Here is an 18,895-nt window from a genome sequence, read left to right as displayed (position 1 = left end):
ATGACACTGAAGGTCCCTTTCGACCCAAACTATTCCATGATTCCACGAAAAGTGGATGTTGTGTTTCCATACTGCATTTGCTCCTCTGGGCATGTCCATATGTCAGAAGGATTTTATTAACCAAGCATTACATCTGGCCTCATAGGACTCTGAATCCAACAGTCAAGTCGTAATCTGTCAGTGGCTCTGCAACTGCTGTGTTGAGATTACATATCAGTTGCTTCTGGATTAGTTTACATGGCTCCTTCTCATAAGATACCAGCCCTTTGCACAGACACTGCAGATCCTGTGCACAGTCTCCTGTGACTGCTGATCCAGGCAGCAGTCTCCACCAGAGGCCACCCTGGTGGAACCCAATATATAAAACTCTTCCTGCTTCTCTCAGACCTGCTAAAACAAGGGGAGTGTAGCACCATTTCAAACATGTGAATGGCTCTGTATCCCCCCTGCACTACTTTGCAGCTATAAGGAACCAGTTCAGCCTGTTGAATTGTCACTGAAGGAAAAAGAACCAAAGATATCAAAATCCTATGAAAAGCTACTGCAATATGACTTTTAAAGCTGCTTATGGTTGTCAGCAGTACTGAGGAGCTCATGGAAGATTACGATAAGGAGTACAGTAAGTTTGTTTGTTTTTTCTGAAAAAAAGAGGCTTTTTACAAATATCATGAAAACAGCAAAATTGGTACCAAAGCAATACAGTGAAGAAGTAATGGTGGACATCACCAGCAAATTCTACCCAAAGCTGAAGTGAGCTTTGGAATAATATTCAAGAGTAAAGAGCTACTTTACTAAAACAAACTGACAAGAATCTGCCTTCCAGAAAAAACAACAAAATAAAATAAATTCCAGTTCACGATTTGCTTTGTGGTACCACAGACACTGTCAGGGCACAGTGTAGGCGAGTCAGTGTCCAGGAGCCGGCTGCAGTAACACCGCCAGCAGAACAGCTGGGGACCAGCCACAACACCTGAGTGAGGCAAGCAGGGCACACCTGGCACAACATCCAGGGTCCAGATTGCTAGACGGGTCTTCAGAGATGAGGGATGTCTGAGGTGAAGCCTGGAAATCAGTCCTCAGCTCAATATTGGGTCCAGTGATGGTGACCAAGGTCAGACATACTCCAGTGGCTGCCAGGCAGGCCCATTGTGATGAGGCACATCTGAAATCAAGTGAGGAAGTCAGACTATGGATCTGCAGTCAAATTAAGCTTGCAATACATTTACAAATGTATTATTTTAATCCAGGGAAGCTTCTTTCCTCACTTCCACCATTCAATTCCTACCCCAGATCATCTCTCTCTGTTGACTCTTAGTCTCCAGTACTGTATACATGTACTGGCTCACAGGATTCTACAAATCAACATGAACCTGATCTGTCCCAAGCAGCACACTTCATCAGGAGAACCAGAGCTTCAGGGAAAAGTCTTGGAAGCAGTCCTCAGAAAATGTGCTTGTTTTGAGTAATTTGTGGTCTCAGCACAGTGCAAGGCTCATTGATCTGTGGAATGCGCTGGTTTGAGATGTAATAGTGAACCACAGCCTTTGGGCAGTACCAGAGATGACTTCTGATCACTGAAAATTGTTCTTTCTCTTTCTTTTTCACCCTAATACTATATTTAAGCCATTCATTCGGTGTTGTCGTTCGGTAGCAACCAGGGTTAATAGACAGTACAAACATCAACTGTGCAGTGTCTCTAGGCAGGGACCCTGCATTTTGTGCTGCTGGAAGAGTCTTATGTATTGTAAGTATGAAGAGATATTTTAAATATGCATACTTATAAAGCATGGAGAGGTGGATTGATATTTATCAGTCTTGTTTTGAACACTTGTAACAATTGGGGGAAAAAAAAAAAGTAGGGATCAAGCCTGTTGCCACAGCCCTCCCCTTCAGGATGAAGAGCACTTATATAAGTACTTGATTTTGTGTTTTGTGTGAATATTAGAAAGATGAGTTTGTTGAATAATCTGATGGTGTTAAAGGGCTGCTTTTGTTCTTCAGTAGGCATTTAGAATTTTTGTGGTAGGTACACAAAAAAAATGCCCTGTGAAAAGATCGGTAACTGAATTTAATACAGTATCTTGTTAAGAATGCCGGTAGAATAATTCTAAAGTTACATATATATATTTTGTGCTGTGTCACCTGTGATTCGTAGTTGCAAGAGGCCTGTGGATAGGAAGCCTTCACTGAGATACTTTGTGAACACCAAAATATGACTGAGGTCCCAGATGATGATGACTCAAAATTGAATCTGCAGGAAGAAACCTTTTCATATCTGGTCAGGAGGAATTTGATTCCTTTCTTTAAGGTCTGGGGATATCCAGTCTGGGCAAACCCTTCCCAGCAGCTGACTGTTTCTTTCCCCATCTGGTCAGATGATCCCATGAAACAGTGTATGTAAGCAGGTAACATGTAAGCTGGTTTTGACTCATGGAAATGTGATTGTCTGTCGTAAAGCCAGTGCTCTGCAGTACTTTTAAAAAGTACTTTTAAATACTTTTAAGAAGTACTTTTGAATGGTGTAGTGTTCTAATGAATCTGAGAAGCGCCTCTGTGTGTACATGTGATAGAAGAGTTCGTTCTTGGCTTCCTCCCAAATCTGCCTTTTTCTGTGTGGGTCCCACTACTTCCTTTCCCAACAGGAGTAATTTTAACCACATAAGAGGAAACACTGGCTCTCTACCAATGAAGCCAAGCAACTCCTTCCCATTTTTTACTTTCTCTGTTTCCTTTTCTACAGAATGTTCTCTGTTCCAGACTTACTCTGATTTCAGGTACGCAAAGTTTGTTAATTATAATCGTTAGGACAAGAGTTGGAATGGGGGAAAATGTCACTTTAAAAACAGAGACATGTTAGGATATAATAAACCTGGAAATAAGTGGAAGAACTGAGGTGAAATTACAGCTATGAGAAATGAGGATGATCATTTAAAGGAAAACCTTGATGGAGAGCACAGGAAAGGCCTTGATGTGTGTTTAATTGTTCTGAAAGAGGCTGCCTTCATGCTCTGCTTTCAGAGTTGGCAACTGTGTAGTGAGAGACAGCTGTTTTAGCTCATGTCAGAAGCAGAAGAGTGTTCAGGCAGTGAACTTACCTCCTTGATCCTTAGCTAGAGTAAATTTGCAGACATCTCGTGCATGTAAAATTGTGGCAACTCACTCTGCATGAGGATCTAAGACCTGCAGGTGCCTCACCTAGCAGGATTGAATGTCATGGCAGGAACACAGCACTGGAGTGTGTTTACAGGGGTCTGTTCTGATCTCCCGTCTAAACAACCAGATCCACGTCCTATTCTTAAATGCTACACTGAATTTCCCCTATGTTAAGACACGGACTATAGCACAACCCAATTTTTATGGTGCATTTTGAGATCCTGAGCAAAGCAATTCCTTGTCTTATGGCTGTATTTTCTTCTTCTAGTGAACGTTGCAGAATTCTTACCTTGCTGTAAGGCCATTGACGCACCACAAGGGACTGCAGTGACAGAGTCAGAGGCTCTCTGCATCTACTCCTGATCACATGAATGTAGATCACAGTGACACTGAGAGAGTGCAGGTGACTTGCTGTGAGCAGGAGATGCTGCTGAAGTGCTGGACCTCATGATGAGCTGAGGCATTTCCAAGAAACCAGCAGATTGTCCAAAAGCCTGTCAAGATAAATGATTTTTAATTAAGCAGCAGGACGGGGAAAAAGCTTGCTCAAGTATGCAAACTGATTCCATATAAAATAAAAAAGTGTTTTTATTTCCTTGTAACCAGGTAGAGACATAAAGGCTAAAATCATAGGATTTGTCTTAGACAACGTGAGAGACAAAATGGATAACCAGCATGAACTGGAGAACTGAAGTAGGGGTTGTGGATCTCTTGGATAACAAGAACCTTGCAAGGCCAACAGTACCTGAGTTAGTACTGATACCTTACACAAGACTGCTTAGGAAATAATTTCAGAAACACTAAATTTTAAAAGAACAGATGTGTGTCCAGTGCCAGAACTTCTATAAATACCATTTCTCTCTTTTATTTCTCCCAAACAACATTGTATGCTCTTCGTCTGTGGTCTAGCAAGAAAACATGAAACAAAATTTAAAAGGGAAGAAAAAAGGAGTAAAGGGGAAAGCAGTATGAGAGACAGCAGGAGTGCAAAGAAAATAAAGAAGTGGAGAAATAAATGTTGTAAGGGAACATGAAAGAATATGAGGTGAGATAATACAGAAAAAGAGAAGGAGTAGAGGTATAATTCTCTGCTTTGTCTAAAAAAAGAACAGACACCCTTGAAGGAAAATTTAAATCCTTATTTAAAGGATTTTTATATCCTGCCATGAAAAACACATACACTCACTTGACTTCATCACTTGGCTTGGCAAGAATCATCATTTACTAGAAAAAGTCAGGCGTATTCTGTAAAGGAAGACTCAGCTGTCAGAGCTAAACATAAAGAGAGCAGCATGTTCAGTGTACAGATGTAATTAATAAGCCTGACCAGAAAAATCAACACTGGATGTCCTTTCAACATGGCTTTAATGATGTTTTTCCAGCTAAAGACAGCATCTCATAGACTGCACATCATGTGCTTTCTGGAAGAAAACCAGAAGCTAGCTCAGGTTTGAACCATGAGAGAATTCTGCTGCAGCAGTCAGAGTACCTTCACTCTATGGTGTGTGTATTCTCAGATATGAATGTCACTGTCCTTTCCTCAGACCCGAGTTCCTTTCCAAAGCAAAAGTTAATGTGCCAAGGAGTGGTGAATATCCAGATCTTATTCTGAGAGGCAGCTGGGATGTGGCCAAGATGTCCACCTTAAGGACTGCAGGTGTCATCATGAAGAATGTTATTCTGATAAACTTGTCCTTCCCACCCAACCCCTGGGTTCAGTATGCAGGAATGTCCTTCTGAAGCTTTCTGAAAGTGCTGTACCTAATTGTCTGTCTTCACCTCTGCCTCTTGCTATGACATCTGCTGCCTCCTGCATCAAGACAGACTTGAGAGGTAAAGACTGATTTTCATCACTTGGAGATAGGCACCTCCACCAGCCAACTCCATCCAGAGGATCAGGAACCTCCCTTCAGCAATTCTGTAGGCAAACCCAGCATCATCTCCCAAGATCCCTCTTTTGTCATGACATCTCAAGAGAAACTTTATTTTCCAAATTTGGGGCAGGGAGACTGTTTCTAGCAAGTTACTTATATTTTCTTGCAAACCAGTCTCCTGGTGTGAGTTTTGCTCTGCCCCATCAACCTTCCAGGAGCCAGGAAAATGCAGCATCCCTAAAACTGCTTGTAAAACACGGGTCACTCTCTGCATGTCTTATCTGCCTCTTTTTCTTCCTCAAAATCCTGTAGCTGTAAGTTCCAGAACTGAGCTGGGGGAAATCAAAAAGAGAAGTCCATTTCAATGTTTGGGTTTGCAGTCACATTGGACAAAAACCAGTTTTCTCCATTGTGAAAGTATCTAGCAACTTTAGAAGCTAGGAGGCAAACACTTGGCAACAGCCAAGCTTTTGGTCCAGTGGCTAAATCAGAAAACTGGAAAACACACTTCTTCAGGCAGAAATTATAAAAATTTGTACTCAGATTTCTGATGGAAAGAAATCACTCAGAACTGATTTTTCAGGCTGTATTTTTAGTCCCAAACTGAAAACTCCCAGCTCCTCAAAGAATATGGATATCATTGATGAAAGGGAGGAACATACAGAGTGGAGTTTGGGAAATTTTAGGGAAGCAGGACATTGCTCAAGACTTCTGTGTATCTGATTTGCAGTGATGCCTCTGGTAGGGGTCTTCCACCCTTCTCTCACATTAGAAATTTCTCCTTGGAGACTCTAGCTTTTATCCTTCTTGTTACATTTAATTGCTTTCTCTCCCCTTCATTGTCATTTCTCATCCTGCCACATCTCAGCAGGATCTCCAAAATCCATCTTTTTTTCTGCTACATCCTGGGCAAACTATGGCTGGCACTGAATACTACACAGCCTGCTCTGTTTCTGGCTTTACCAATGATTCTCCAAAGTGTTCAGGATCTTCCTCACATGCTCTACAGATGAACATTACATTGTTCCTGCTCCCGGCCGGTCCAGCACACTCAGCAGTATTCTCTTCTACAGGTGCTGAACACACTGAAAAGTTAAAACCTCTGTGCTGGGAGGCTGAATTGTGGGAATCTGGGGCATGTTATTCAGAAGATATCCTCATGCAAAGAGCAGAATTAAGATTTATTATTTTTTTTTGTAAAAACTAATCAACACACAATATACTGAAGGAGAAGGAACACTACAGTCATGAATAATTTTTCCCTTCAGAGGAGGGACAAGGATACTCCACTGAATGCTCTTCTTTCAAATTCTGCTCCAGTGATTTGAAGGACAGGTATCCTTTCATGAAACAGTGATGGCCTTTTCCACATCACTGAGATACTGGCTGGACCAGGAGTCAAGGGAAGTGATGGAGAATTAGGACCCTTGTTTCTGAAGGGGGAGAGTGGAAAGGTTCACAGTAGTTCCTTGGCATCAGCCTGAGCTATTTCATCCGGGACTGATCTCCAGCTTGTAAAGTGATGCAGGGACACAGGCTGGGAACTGAGGTGCTTTGAAGCTCAGATTTTATGTCCTTCCTCAGAGAAGTTTGACTGCCTGTTCACAAATTCGATAACAACTTGCGATGCAAAGGACATTATTCCAGTTACTGTAAGTGTTGGGGTCTGTGTTTCCCTTTACATGAATTGCAGCACATTTTTCTGCAAAGAGCAAATTGGGCTCCCCAGGTTTCCAGAACCTGTAAAAGAAAGTTCCTTTATTGGAAATGCACTAGCATGGAGGACAGTGGATGTGGAGTCACCTCAAAGAGTTGTGGAAGAGAAAAGGAAAGTCACTGTGACAGAAATCAGGAGCCATAGTTTTGACTAGAAAATTATTTAAGTTTTCTGAATTGCAGAGCAGCTGAAGACAGAAATCCCCCTCTGACAAATACGTGCCTTACACAATGTACTGGTCACTTGAACTGAAGGCATGAATTACAGGGCTCTCCAAACTCCACCAGGATACTCACGTGGCTCTATTTTCATATGGAGTCTGATCCACCCACTGCCACTGCCCGTTTTTGTAAGCAGATAAGCCTATGTAGTACTTTGTTTCATAGATGCTGGTAACTTTTTCTTTTGCCAAGTTGAAGAGGAACTCCTGGAAAAAAGCACCATGTCCATAAGGAGCAGGACTGAGCACAGGGAGACATCAGGAGTCCCTGTGGGGTGGGGCTGGTGGCAGAGGGGGCTGGTGCTGCAGAGGTGCAGACAGGACATTCCCCATTACCTGCAGGACAAGGAGGGGCTCTGAGTCCCCTCCAGGGCCCAGCACTGTGTCTCTGCCTGCTGGATCCCTGTCTCAGCCCTGTGCACGTACCTGCTCTTCCTTGCTGTTGATTACCACCAGCTGGGAGCCCATCCCAGTGCAGTTCTGCTCACTCTCAGCCCAGTTCATTGTGTCAGAGGACAGGAAATAGCAGCTTTTTTGGAACCTTCTCCAGCCCTTTGGGCAGCATGTCCAGCCATCCACTGTGGGGGAAAAAAATCTTGCTTTGGAACAAGATGTATTGTCCTTCATGAGTGTGAGTTCAGTGTAGGGTCCCAGCTGTTATGAGCAGGGTTTGAACCCTTTAGTTTGGACAGAGGTAAATGCTCTCTTTTGCTCTCCACAAGTAAAGCTGTCAGCAGCCTGGCAGGCCCCTGTCACAAGGCCCCTGCCTGAAGGGCCTCCTTCCCTTTCTCTGTCTGTCCTGCCATGTCTGTGAAACCTCTCTTTGGAGAGAGACATGGTTTCTGCCTTACCCTTCTTGAGGAAGCAAGATGGGAAGTAGTTGGCTTGTGCTTTTCTAGAACCCTTCCATCAGAGAAGTGTTGTCCAAGCTCCCAGCTCATCCAGACTGAGAGACCTAGCAAACTGCTCTGACAGCCTTGCTGCCACCACAGGCAGTTCCTTACACAGACAGCTTATCCAAGAGATCTGCCTTATGGCCAGAGATTCAAATGATGGATTAAGAAGCCACAGATATATTCTCACAAAACATGAGGCTGCATGAAGAGGGATCTTTGAGTTTTGGAACTTGCACTACAAGCATTCCAGCACTCCACATTACCATCACTTCATGTGTGACTGCAGCTCAGCTCCCTGGCTATTCTGAACTAAACATCATCCTCCTTCCTCTGTCCCTCACAGTGACCATCATTCTTGTGTGAACAGGCAGTGAGGCAGCACAGGGAGTGGAGCTGGATTGAACCAGCCAGTATAAAAGCACTTTCATCTACGTGAGTAAACCAGACTTGCATTAGAAGGATTGTGTGAGAGAAGAGTAGAAAGGTATGCAGGAATGGAATGACTCACTCTATTTCACTGGCCTGGAGCATGTTTTCATAGCATCCTAAGTAAAAATGTACAATACAGTGTCTTCTTCCCTCAATTCCCCGGGTTCCTTACTAAAAAAAATCCTCATGTGACTGACAATGATATTCCCCACCTCAATTGTTGAGGCGAAACCAGACTAAATTTTGTTCAAGTTCTTTGTGTTGCTTATGAGGATCTCAGCATTACTCACTTTTTTCTGAAGAACTGCTGGGGGCACAGAACCACTCTGTAGAGTTCTGGAGGAGAGTCTTGTAGTGGCCATACCTTCCATCAAGTAGAGCCACTGAGAAGAGAAGAGAGCAAAGGAAAGTGCTATTGCCACCCTTTTTACCTCATGCACGAGGGACCTGTGCTATACTTCACCTTCTCTTTTGAAGCCCCAGCAGAGATTCTGTTTTGTTAACAAGCTATGATATCTGGGTTGAACAAAGAGGAGAGAAGAGCAGGGCACTTCTCCCACTGTCAGTCATTCCTTCCGTCGAAAGAGCTTCTCTCACTTCGGCTGACTGAGAGATTCACTTTCCCAGGTGAAAAAAAACAATTAGAAATCCACTGAAGATGAAGCAAGAAAAGGGATAGAGAAGTCATGAGACAAGTTAGAAGAGTGGAGAGGCCTGTTTTGGTGAAGGGCATTTGCCTGCTGGCAGAGGGACTAGCATAGGGGTTTTCCACCTGACCAAAGGCTGTCATCCAAGCCCTTCATCCCATGGGAATTAAGACACCCTGGAACCTACCAAGGCAAATGGTCACAAAGGCAGCTTTGATTGCAAGGGCAAAGATAAGGAAGACCCAGATGTTCAGCCAGGAGCAGCTTCTCTCTTCTGCTGGGGCTGAAAAACACAAAGCAAGAGTGAGCATGTCCGAACCCAGAGCTGGGGGCAGCATGACCCAGGTGGCTCCATACCCCAATAGCCTACTGGTCCCTTGTTCCAAGGACTGGGGAGCCCCACAGGTGCTGGAAGCAGGTCCTGCTGCCTGTCACTAGCAGTGGCTCAGAGCCACAGAGTACGGTAACACAGGAGCTGCCCTGAGGCTGTTTTCTTATTTCCCTGTTTCTTACAAGACACGTCTGTATTCTTCCCAATCCTCACTCCCTCTTTGTCCTGTCAGACCTCCTTTCTCCTCAACACATCTTCCTTGTTCCCTTCCATTACCCTTGTGTGTCCCTGAATGCTCTTTCTAGACCTCCCTCCTCTTCCTCTCTCTTTAGAGCTTCTTTCTCTCACTAGCTGTATGTTGCCTGTGTACCGTGAGCCCCTTTCTGCAATGGCACGGTCCCCCAAAGGAGTGACTGCCCAGCTTAGGGTGTGCACAGCCAGACACTCAGAAGGGATTGCTTCCACAGGGGGAAAAGGCACTTGGGAGCTCTTGGGAGAGCTCTGGCTGGGTTGTTCTTCAAGACACCAGAGATGGGAGCAGGGACTTGTGCTCGGCGTGACGCGGAGAGCTTTACCGGTGGAATCACAGAAGGATGGCACCCCTCAGCCCCACTGTGTAGTGACAAACCACTGAAGGGAAGAGCAGGGCACAGTCTGCCTGCACTTCCATTCCCCTTGGCTCTAGGAAGAAGCTCATTCTGCCAGCCTGGGCACTGCCCACTTCCCTCATCTGTTGCTTTCCTCTTGTCCTAAGCCCCATCCTCTGGCAGGAGGCCGGCGACCACACCATGGCCAAGATCCATCCCAGCCCTGTCTTTCCCCCATCTCCTTTGGCAGGAGGACAGAAAGGAAGGAAGGTTTGGGGGTTGGTTACCTGCAGTTCCAGGACTGACTCTGCTTTGGTGATCCATCATCTCTACAAGAGAATCACTCTTCTCCAAGGGTCTCCGTTACCAGTGTGGCCACAAACAGCCTTCCTCCTGCACAGGCCACCTCCCACACTGGTGAGGGCCTGTCACAGGCTCTGATGTGATGTGCTGAAAACCTCATATCCTGGGTGTACTCCACAGCACATGGAGATTGAGGAATTTTCATCATTTCCCTGCCAGGATATTTCACAAGATATTCATTGCAACACAAACTCATTGAGGCAAAGGAAAACAAATGAAGGGGAACATCAGTGCAGCTCACACAATCTCCCTTTGCACAGCCTCAGGCAGTTTCACAGGTCCTACATGGCCTTCCATCTCTTGTTTGTGCAGAGACGGTGTATGTGTGTGTGAAAATACATACCCGGGCAGGTATATTTGGCATTTCTTAGGAAAGGGCTAAACCCATTGAGCACAGCCTGCAAAAGAGAACCAAGAATCACCAGGAAAAAAGCCAAAAACCAGAAGGCATATCTATGACTCAGTCTGGGCCCTGCCCATGCCCTGTGCAGTGCCCATGTGCATCCTGAGCCCAGAAATCCAGAGCACAACAGAGAACTTGCCAACACTGTTTTGATTGAATTCCATTTGAAGGGAGGCTGTGGCTTTGAGCAAAGGGATTCCATATGACCTGGCACTGTGGGGCAGAAGGATCACTAGGCAGTGCCAAAGTCCTTGTATGTGACAGATTATGAAGTCTCTCTTGGTTGTGGCTGCAAAAGCTGCAGACATATGTGGAACAGACTAAATGGGAACACAGCCTTGTTCCATCAGCTGGTTCCTCCCTTTGGAGTGGAATGCATGGGTGCAGTGTCACAGGAGTGGAAGAGCTGATGGCAAGAGCACAGCCATTTCAGCTGAAGCATCAGAAGATCAGGGCACAGAACTGCTTCCAGGTGAGGACAAGCCTGAGCTCCCTGTAGAAGACATCCTCTGATTCTGTTACTTTGTGCACAACAGGCTGCAGGCTGGGTCAGAGCCTATGTTTCTAAGCATCTTTATGCAACTAATGTTCACAAGATCTCACCCCACATAAAAACACTTTCTCAAGACTTGTGCAACCTCCAGTCTCCCACCAGCCCGCCAGGAAGTTCAGCTGCAAGAACACATCCCCTTGTGGGGTTCCCCAGTCCCACCCACTTCCTGCTGGAGGTGCAGGGTTCGTGTGTATCCACACCTCTTCCAGCAGCAGTGAACCACAGGTGAAAGCACAGAGTCACATTGTCACACTGCAGAACTGTGGGCCTGTGCCTGCTGCACCCCTCAGTGCCTTGAGTGAGGTCACCCATGGCACTCAGCTGCCAGGGCGCTTGTTACAGACAGAGGTGGCCAAGTTGCAGAACACCCTGAGTTCAATGGCCACTTCCTTCCCACTTCTCTCTCCTCTCTCTCTTAAACAGTTCTTCTTTCTTCCAAACTTTGTTTTCAGAGAGTTTCTTCTGTGCCTCAGATACCTTTATCACTCGCTGCTGTCCAGGCCGTCTGAGCAACAAGAAGTGGAGAGGGTTCCAAGTATAAAGAACAACAAATGTGCTCATGTTCAGAAATTAACTTGGTGGAGGACGTTCTTTCTTTCTCAGTGGTTGATGACCATTTCTCCATCAATGTGAATCCCCTGAGCAGTCCTGCTATCCAGTTTTCTTGAATTCCAATAGATTTGAAGGGAAAGAGTTGTCTGCAGCACTGACATAAAGGCAAGTAGCCTGGAAGGAAATACTAACAAAGCACAAGGCAGAAATCACAGGAGAAGTGCTGGCAGCAGGGATAACAGCAATCCTGTAGGAAATACCACCTTTTTCCTAAAGCCAAGGCGAGGGGGCCGTGTCCAGACCCGGCAAGGGGCTGCTGCTCACCACAGGCTGGCCCTGGGAGCAGACACCCAGCAGAGGGACCTGCTTGTCAGCTCTGTCCTTCAGGGAATGTGCACATCCAGCTGGATTCACCACAGCAGGTGTAACCCTCCTGTGCTGGGATGGCTCTTGTCTGGAGGAGGGAAGATAGGAATTCTGCTCCTTGTCCTGCTTGTGTGCTACAAGCTACTGCAGAGGGGAGGCCTAAAGCGGAATCCTGCATGGCAAAAGCCAGAAACACGTGGGAATGGCGCTAAAGACCCTGGACACGGCAGGTCTTTCCACCCAGTGCCAAGCCCAGCAACTCCAAACCATTCCATGATTCTAGGACAAAAGCTTTCCAGCTCGGAGATGGGGGAAAAGAGAGATACAGAGACACAGCACAGAGCCTTTCTTCATTGGTGTGGTATTGTATTTTCTCTTGATTAAGTTTTCTGAATTTGTTCAGCAAAACCAGTACAGCTAGAGGACATTTTGTGTGTGACTCAACAAAAAGCAAACAGCTCTGCTCAAGGAGATGAAGCATATAGAATCTCTGTCCTTCCAGGATATGTTCCAGGATATCTGCCTTCCATTCCTGTGTCTTCCTCCTGGAGAAGTCCATCTCTTTTCAGCCAGAGGCTGCTGGACCCACTCAGAGAGGACACAAGAACACAGCACCAGCTTCAGTGAGCCTGAGCCTTCCTGTGTTTCCTGAGCCACCCCATGCATGGGGGATGCTGGACAAAGCTCATTTCACGTTCACACCCATGGTCCCACCCCACACAGTGAAGATGTATCAGGGCTCCCCACCCCTCCCCACACAGCCAGCGCTGTTCCCAGCTCACTGCTCAGCTCCCAGCTTTACTAAGGACAGGGGCACTTCCATCACAGAGTTACTGCTGCAGCTTCACAAATTCGATGATGCACCAAATCTGATCTGATGTCATTCCAGTTGTTGAGAGATTTTTCAAGCACATGCATTACCGTGCAGTTCTCATCAAGGGTATCACTTGGTTCTTTTTCTCGCCAGAACCTGGGACAGAGACAGGCTTGTTACTCCCTGGTGTCCACCGTAAAGCACTGCTGGAAAAGGCTGCAGTGGGATGCAGGAATTGAAGGGAAGAGACAGAAATTCCCAATGCTGCTTCATGGACAGAAGCAGTGCTCTTCCACTCCATATCCCACTGGCACCAGTGTCACGTGGAAACCTGCCTCCTCCCTACAGCTTTCCAGCACAACAGGTCCCTCCTCCATCCCGCTGGGGGGAACTAATCACCACCACTCACCCCAGGCGCCTCACACCCAGCAGAGGCCCATGTCAGCCTCCAGGGCAAGTTTGTTTTCCAAAAGAAGACACAGCAAGGACAGTCCTGGTGCTCTCCCTGTGCCCCATCTCTTTCCCTGCATTCCAGCACAAGCCATTTTGTGCATACAGGTGCAGTCAATGGAGGTCAGGCCAGGCTGGTCATCAGGCTTCTGAAGGGTCCCTGCTGCCAGCAAGTTGAAGTTTTTTCTATGCCTACAGCCTTGACTTCCATGTCACAGTTAGTTAATTCATAACCAATAATCAGCACAGACGGGGCCATGTGAACCTGGTGTACCACACAGCCCTCTTCTGCTGTATCTTTGATCTCTCACCAGGAAGTCTGGAGACAACCCCCTCTCATGCACCAGCTGAACCTCTGACATCTCTCCTATTTTAATTCCCTATCAGGAATTACATCAAACAGTCTTCATCCAGAGATACTCACGCTGCTGTCACATTATATGGAGTCTTGTCCACCCACTGCCACTTGCCCACCTTCTCTGCAAACAGACCGATGTAGAAATTCTCTCTTCTAGGAGGTTGTTTTATTTGCATGGAGAGGAAAACCTGTCAATGAGAGAAAGAGAGAGAGCATAATGTCCATGAGGAGCAGGACTGAGCACAGGGAGACATCAGGAGTCTCTGTGGGGTGGGGCTGGTGCTGCAGAGGTGCAGACAGGACATTCCCCATTACCTGCAGGACAAGGAGGAGCTCTGAGTCCCCTCCAGGGCCCAGCACTGTGTCTCTGCCTGCTGGATCCCTGTCTCAGCCCTGTGCACGTACCTGCTCTTCCTTGCTGTTGATCACCACCAGCTGGGAGCCCATCCCAGTGCAGTTCTGCTCACTCTCAGTCCAGTTCATTGTGTCAAGGGACAGGAAATAGCAGCTTCTTTGGAACCTTCTCCAGCCATTTGGGCAGCACGTCCAGCCTCGTGCTGTGCAGGGAGAGGACAGAGAGATGAAGCCTACTAACAAGAGATGGTGATTGCAAAGATCCACGTTTTCCAGGGACAGTGCTCATGTCCTCCTCAGTGACTTTTCCTGACAGAAAGTGCTTGAAAAATCAGGGATACTACAGACATTTCTTCCCATTGCTTTGGGGTATGAGCAGTGAGCTTTGTGTACCCAAAGCCATTACAAATCCTTGTAATGGGGTCACGGGTCTCGAGAAAGGCCAAGGAAGAGGGGACATTCCAAGTACTGACCTGTGCCTTGTGGCACCGCTGAGTCGCACTTCCACTCCGAGAACTGCTGCTGCAGGGCTGTGGGCTGGTCAGTGCTGTGGCAGAAGGGAACCACTGCAAAGGGAGAGGAAAGGCAGCAGGATTACCCCTTCCTCCCAGCTCCTCACACAGCATCTCTGGCCCCTTGATCCTCCTGCCACCACTTCCCCACCAAGCATTGTCCCAGCTGTCACCTCTCCTGGCCCAAACCAGTGGCACAGCTGCCTTCCCAGCCAGAAAGAGACCGTCTTCCAAGTCAGCAGAAGGACCCCTGGAAGCACATCCCACTGAGGACATGCCACACACGGCAGGATTGATGCCACCCAACCACAGCCACTCTGCCATGCACACAGCTAGAGCCCAGCTGCCAGTCTACAAAGCAGCCTCTCACTGTCACCCTTTGTCTCTTCCTAAACTGCACATCAACTGGCATTTGGAGGAGTCACCCATCAGCTGGGCCTGTTCCATCAGCAACACACAGTCCAGGTGAAGGTAATGACATACAGTGGGAGCTGCTGAAACCAGGGTGGAGCATAAACTCCTAGGCCTTCCTAGCTCCCAGTTTGTGGGGAATAATGCACTGTTGGTGACAGGCCACATCCACTGTCCCAAGGACTTCCTCGTAAGTCAGACACTCAGGAGTATGGATTAGGAGCTGATGAGGGTGTGCTTAGCGATCCAGATGTCTATTTTCATCAATCATTTGATTTAGAAATATTTTGACTTAGGAGCAGAACAATTGTAGAGGCTTTGGTGCTGGATTGGTGAATTGCTGTAATGGAAGGAGGCTCAGAGGAGATGGGCAAGGGCAATGCCTGGCTGACCACTCCCATTGCCAATAAAGGTCACCTTGTCGCTACACAAAGAGAAAAGATGCAAAGAGAGGTGACTTTTGGTTTAGATCAGCTGAGAGATTTGACCTGCTGTGGAAGTGTTCATCCCTTTAGAGAGCGATAAGGGTCAGTGTGTTCCTCAGTTAGCCACAAAATATCTGTTTGCTGAGAGACTCTGTTATGCCTTAGCCTTCCTGAGGAAGCAGGATAGGAAGTCATTGGCTCCCAGTCCTCTGGAAACACTTCCATCAGAGAAGTGTTGTCCAAGCTCTCAGCTCATCCAGACTGAGAGACTTAACAGCAAACTGCTCTGACAGCCTTGCTGCCACCACAGGCAGTTCCTTACACAGACAGCTTATCCAAGAGATCTGCCTTATGGCCAGAGATTCAAATGATGGATTCAAAGCTACGGATATGTGCTCACAAAGGTGGAAGCTGCATGGAGAGGGAACTCTGACCTGTGTTTTGGTGAAGGGCATTTGCCTGCTGGCAGAGGGACTAGCATAGGGGTTTTCCACCTGACCAAAGGCTGTCATCCAAGCCCTTCATCCCATGGGAATTAAGACACCCTGGAACCTACCAAGGCAAATGGTCACAAAGGCAGCTTTGATTGCAAGGGCAAAGATAAGGAAGACCCAGATGTTCAGCCAGGAGCAGCTTCTCTCTTCTGCTGGGGCTGAAAAACACAAAGCAAGAGTGAGCATGTCCGAACCCAGAGCTGGGGGCAGCATGACCCAGGTGGCTCCATACCCCAATAGCCTACTGGTCCCTTGTTCCAAGGACTGGGGAGCCCCACAGGTGCTGGAAGCAGGTCCTGCTGCCTGTCACTAGCAGTGGCTCAGAGCCACAGAGTACAGTAACACAGGAGCTGCCCTGAGGCTGTTTTCTTATTTCCCTGTTTCTTACAAGACACGTCTGTATTCTGCCCAATCCTCACTCCCTCTTTGTCCTGTCAGACCTCCTTTCTCCTCAACACATCTTCCTTGTTCCCTTCCATTACCCTTGTGTGTCCCTGAATGCTCTTTCTAGACCTCCCTCCTCTTCCTCTCTCTTTAGAGCTTCTTTCTCTCACTAGCTGTATGTTGCCTGTGTACCGTGAGCCCCTTTCTGCAATGGCACGGTCCCCCAAAGGAGTGACTGCCCAGCTTAGGGTGTGCACAGCCAGACACTCAGAAGGGATTGCTTCCACAGGGGGAAAAGGCACTTGGGAGCTCTTGGGAGAGCTCTGGCTGGGTTGTTCTTCAAGACACCAGAGATGGGAGCAGGGACTTGTGCTCGGCGTGACGCAGAGAGCTTTACCGGGGGAATCACAGAAGGATGGCACCCCTCAGCCCCATTGTGTACTGACAAACCACTGAAGGGATGAGCAGGGCACAGTCTGCCTGCACTTCCATTCCCCCTGGCTCTAGGAAGAAGCTCATTCTGCCAGCCTGGGCACTGCCCACTTCCCTCATCTGTTGCTTTCCTCTTGTCCTAAGCCCCATCCTCTGGCAGGAGGCCGGCGACCACACCATGGCCAAGATCCATCCCAGCCCTGTCTTTCCCCCATCTCCTTTGGCAGGAGGACAGAAAGGAAGGAAGGTTTGGGGGTTGGTTACCTGCAGTTCCAGGACTGACTCTGCTTTGGTGATCCATCATCTCTACAAGAGAATCACTCTTCTCCAAGGGTCTCCGTTACCAGTGTGGCCACAAACAGCCTTCCTCCTGCACAGGCCACCTCCCACACTGGTGAGGGCCTGTCACAGGCTCTGATGTGATGTGCTGAAAACCCCATATCCTGGGTGTACCCCAGAGCACATGGAGATTGAGGAACTAGCATCTTACTTTGCCAGGACATTTCACAGAATATTCATTCCAACACAAACTCATTGAGGCAAAGGAAAACAAATGAAGGGGAACATCAGTGCAGCTCACACAATCTCCCTTTGCACAGCCTCAGGCAGTTTCACAGGTCCTACATGGCCTTCCATCTCTTGTTTGTGCAGAGACGGTGTATGTGTGTGTGAAAATACATACCCGGGCAGGTATATTTGGCATTTCTTAGGAAAGGGCTAAACCCACTGAGCACACCCTGCAAAAGAGAACCAAGAATCACCAGGAAAAAAGCCAGAAACCAGAAAGCATGTCAGTGACTCAGACTGGGCCCTGCCCATGCCCTGTGCAGTGCCCATGTGCATCCTGAGCCCAGAAATCCAGAGCACAACAGAGAACTTGCCAACACTGTTTTGATTGAATTCCATTTGAAGGGAGGCTGTGGCTTTGAGCAAAGGGGTTCCATATGACCTGGCACTGTGGGGCAGAAGGATCACTAGGCAGTGCCAAAGTCCTTGTATGTGACAGATTATGAAGTCTCTCTTGGTTGTGGCTGCAAAAGCTGCAGACATATGTGGAACAGACTAAACGGGAACACAGCCTTGTTCCATCAGCTGGTTCCTCCCTTTGGAGTGGAATGCATGGGTGCAGTGTCACAGGAGTGGAAGAGCTGATGGCAAGAGCACAGCCATTTCAGCTGAAGCATCGGAAGATCAGGGCACAGAATTGCTTCCAGGTGAGGACAGGCCTGAGCTCCCTGTAGAAGACATCCTCTGATTCTGTTACTTTGTGCACAACAGGCTGCAGGCTGGGTCAGAGCCTATGTTTCTAAGCATCTTTATGCAACTAATGTTCACAAGATCTCACCCCACATAAAAACACTTTCTCAAGACTTGTGCAACCTCCAGTCTCCCACCAGCCCGCCAGGAAGTTCAGCTGCAAGAACACATCTCCTTTGTGGAACACTGTTCCTACCCACTTCCTGCTGGAGGTGCAGGGTTCGTGTGTATCCACACCTCTTCCAGCAGCAGTGAACCACAGGTGAAAGCACAGAGTCACATTGTCACACTGCAGAACTGTGGGCCTGTGCCTGCTGCACCCCTCAGTGCCTTGAGTGAGGCCACCCATGGCACTCAGCTGCCAGGGCGCTTGTTACAGACAGAGGTGGCCAAGTTGCAGAGCACCCTGAGCTCATTGGCCACTTCCTTCCCAGTTCTCTCTCCTCTCTCTCTTAAACAGTTCTTGCTTCTAAACTTTTTCTGTGCCTCAGAAGCCTTCCCCTAATATCCTGCTTACTGTTAAGCTGGTGGTCATGTTCTTCTTTAACAGCAGTGGTTTAAGGAAAAATGAAACTCAAACAGGTATTGAATTCACCCAGCTCTTTGCATTCACACTCCTGTTTTATCACTTGCTTCTGTCCAGGCCACTGGAAGAATGGTGAAGCATCTCAGCCTGAAAGAGGTTGTGAAGAGCACAGTGCTCATGTTCCTACCTCTGGAGACTGAAGTGGCATCAGTGAAGGAATTAATTCTGCATGAGATACACCTCTGCACTGTGAAGCTGGAGAGGACCAGGACACCAGGAATAGGAAAGGAGGATATTTGCAGCACTGCACTTCACCAGTTCCTTGATTGCTGTCATCAGCAGAGACTTGTGGTGGTTTCTAACAGCTGCCTGTGACACTTCCTCACA

The 18,895-nt window shown here is 47.5% G+C and overlaps 1 protein-coding gene across 6 annotated transcripts; it reads right to left on the bottom strand.

The window, feature by feature from the left end:
* Nucleotides 1–115: 115 nt before the first annotated feature.
* Nucleotides 116–17,533, bottom strand: LOC131578596 (C-type lectin domain family 4 member D-like). 6 transcript variants are annotated; one of them, XR_009277537.1, is made up of 6 exons: nt 15,972–17,529; nt 14,541–14,633; nt 14,119–14,270; nt 7,041–7,171; nt 3,443–3,647; nt 116–1,162 (listed from the first exon to the last, which is right to left on the bottom strand). XR_009277537.1 is itself a non-coding variant. In XM_058837495.1 (6 exons), exons 1-6 carry the CDS (start codon nt 17,027–17,029, stop codon nt 6,608–6,610), a joined length of 672 nt encoding a protein of 223 aa, XP_058693478.1. In that variant the 5' UTR covers nt 17,030–17,533; the 3' UTR covers nt 5,700–6,607. The 6 variants fall into 6 exon arrangements, 5 of the variants coding, with proteins under 5 accessions (XP_058693478.1, XP_058693488.1, XP_058693467.1 ...); XM_058837495.1 differs by lacking the exons at nt 116–1,162; nt 3,443–3,647 and adding an exon at nt 5,700–6,767 and having other exon boundaries at nt 15,972–16,067; nt 16,990–17,533; XM_058837505.1 differs by lacking the exons at nt 116–1,162; nt 3,443–3,647; nt 14,119–14,270; nt 14,541–14,633; nt 15,972–17,529 and adding exons at nt 5,700–6,767; nt 7,391–7,542; nt 8,580–8,672; nt 9,124–9,219; nt 10,142–12,900.
* Nucleotides 17,534–18,895: the final 1,362 nt, after the last annotated feature.

This window comes from Poecile atricapillus, chromosome 1, assembly GCF_030490865.1.
Source record: "Poecile atricapillus isolate bPoeAtr1 chromosome 1, bPoeAtr1.hap1, whole genome shotgun sequence".
Taxonomy (NCBI): domain Eukaryota; kingdom Metazoa; phylum Chordata; class Aves; order Passeriformes; family Paridae; genus Poecile; species Poecile atricapillus.
Note: the sequence above shows the minus strand (reverse complement) of the source record. Positions and strands in the feature narration are given on the sequence as shown.

Coding starts and splice junctions, on each gene's coding strand:
- LOC131578596 (XM_058837484.1), bottom strand. CDS start 9,274: ATGCTGCCCCCAGCTCTGGGTTCGGACATGCTCACTCTTGCTTTGTGT. Junction 8,673..9,123: donor CTTTGTGACCATTTGCCTTG/GTAGGTTCCAGG, acceptor TTCTCTTCTCAG/TGGCTCTACTTGATGGAAGG. Junction 6,768..7,040: donor CCATATGAAAATAGAGCCAC/GTGAGTATCCTG, acceptor TTTCTTTTACAG/GTTCTGGAAACCTGGGGAGC.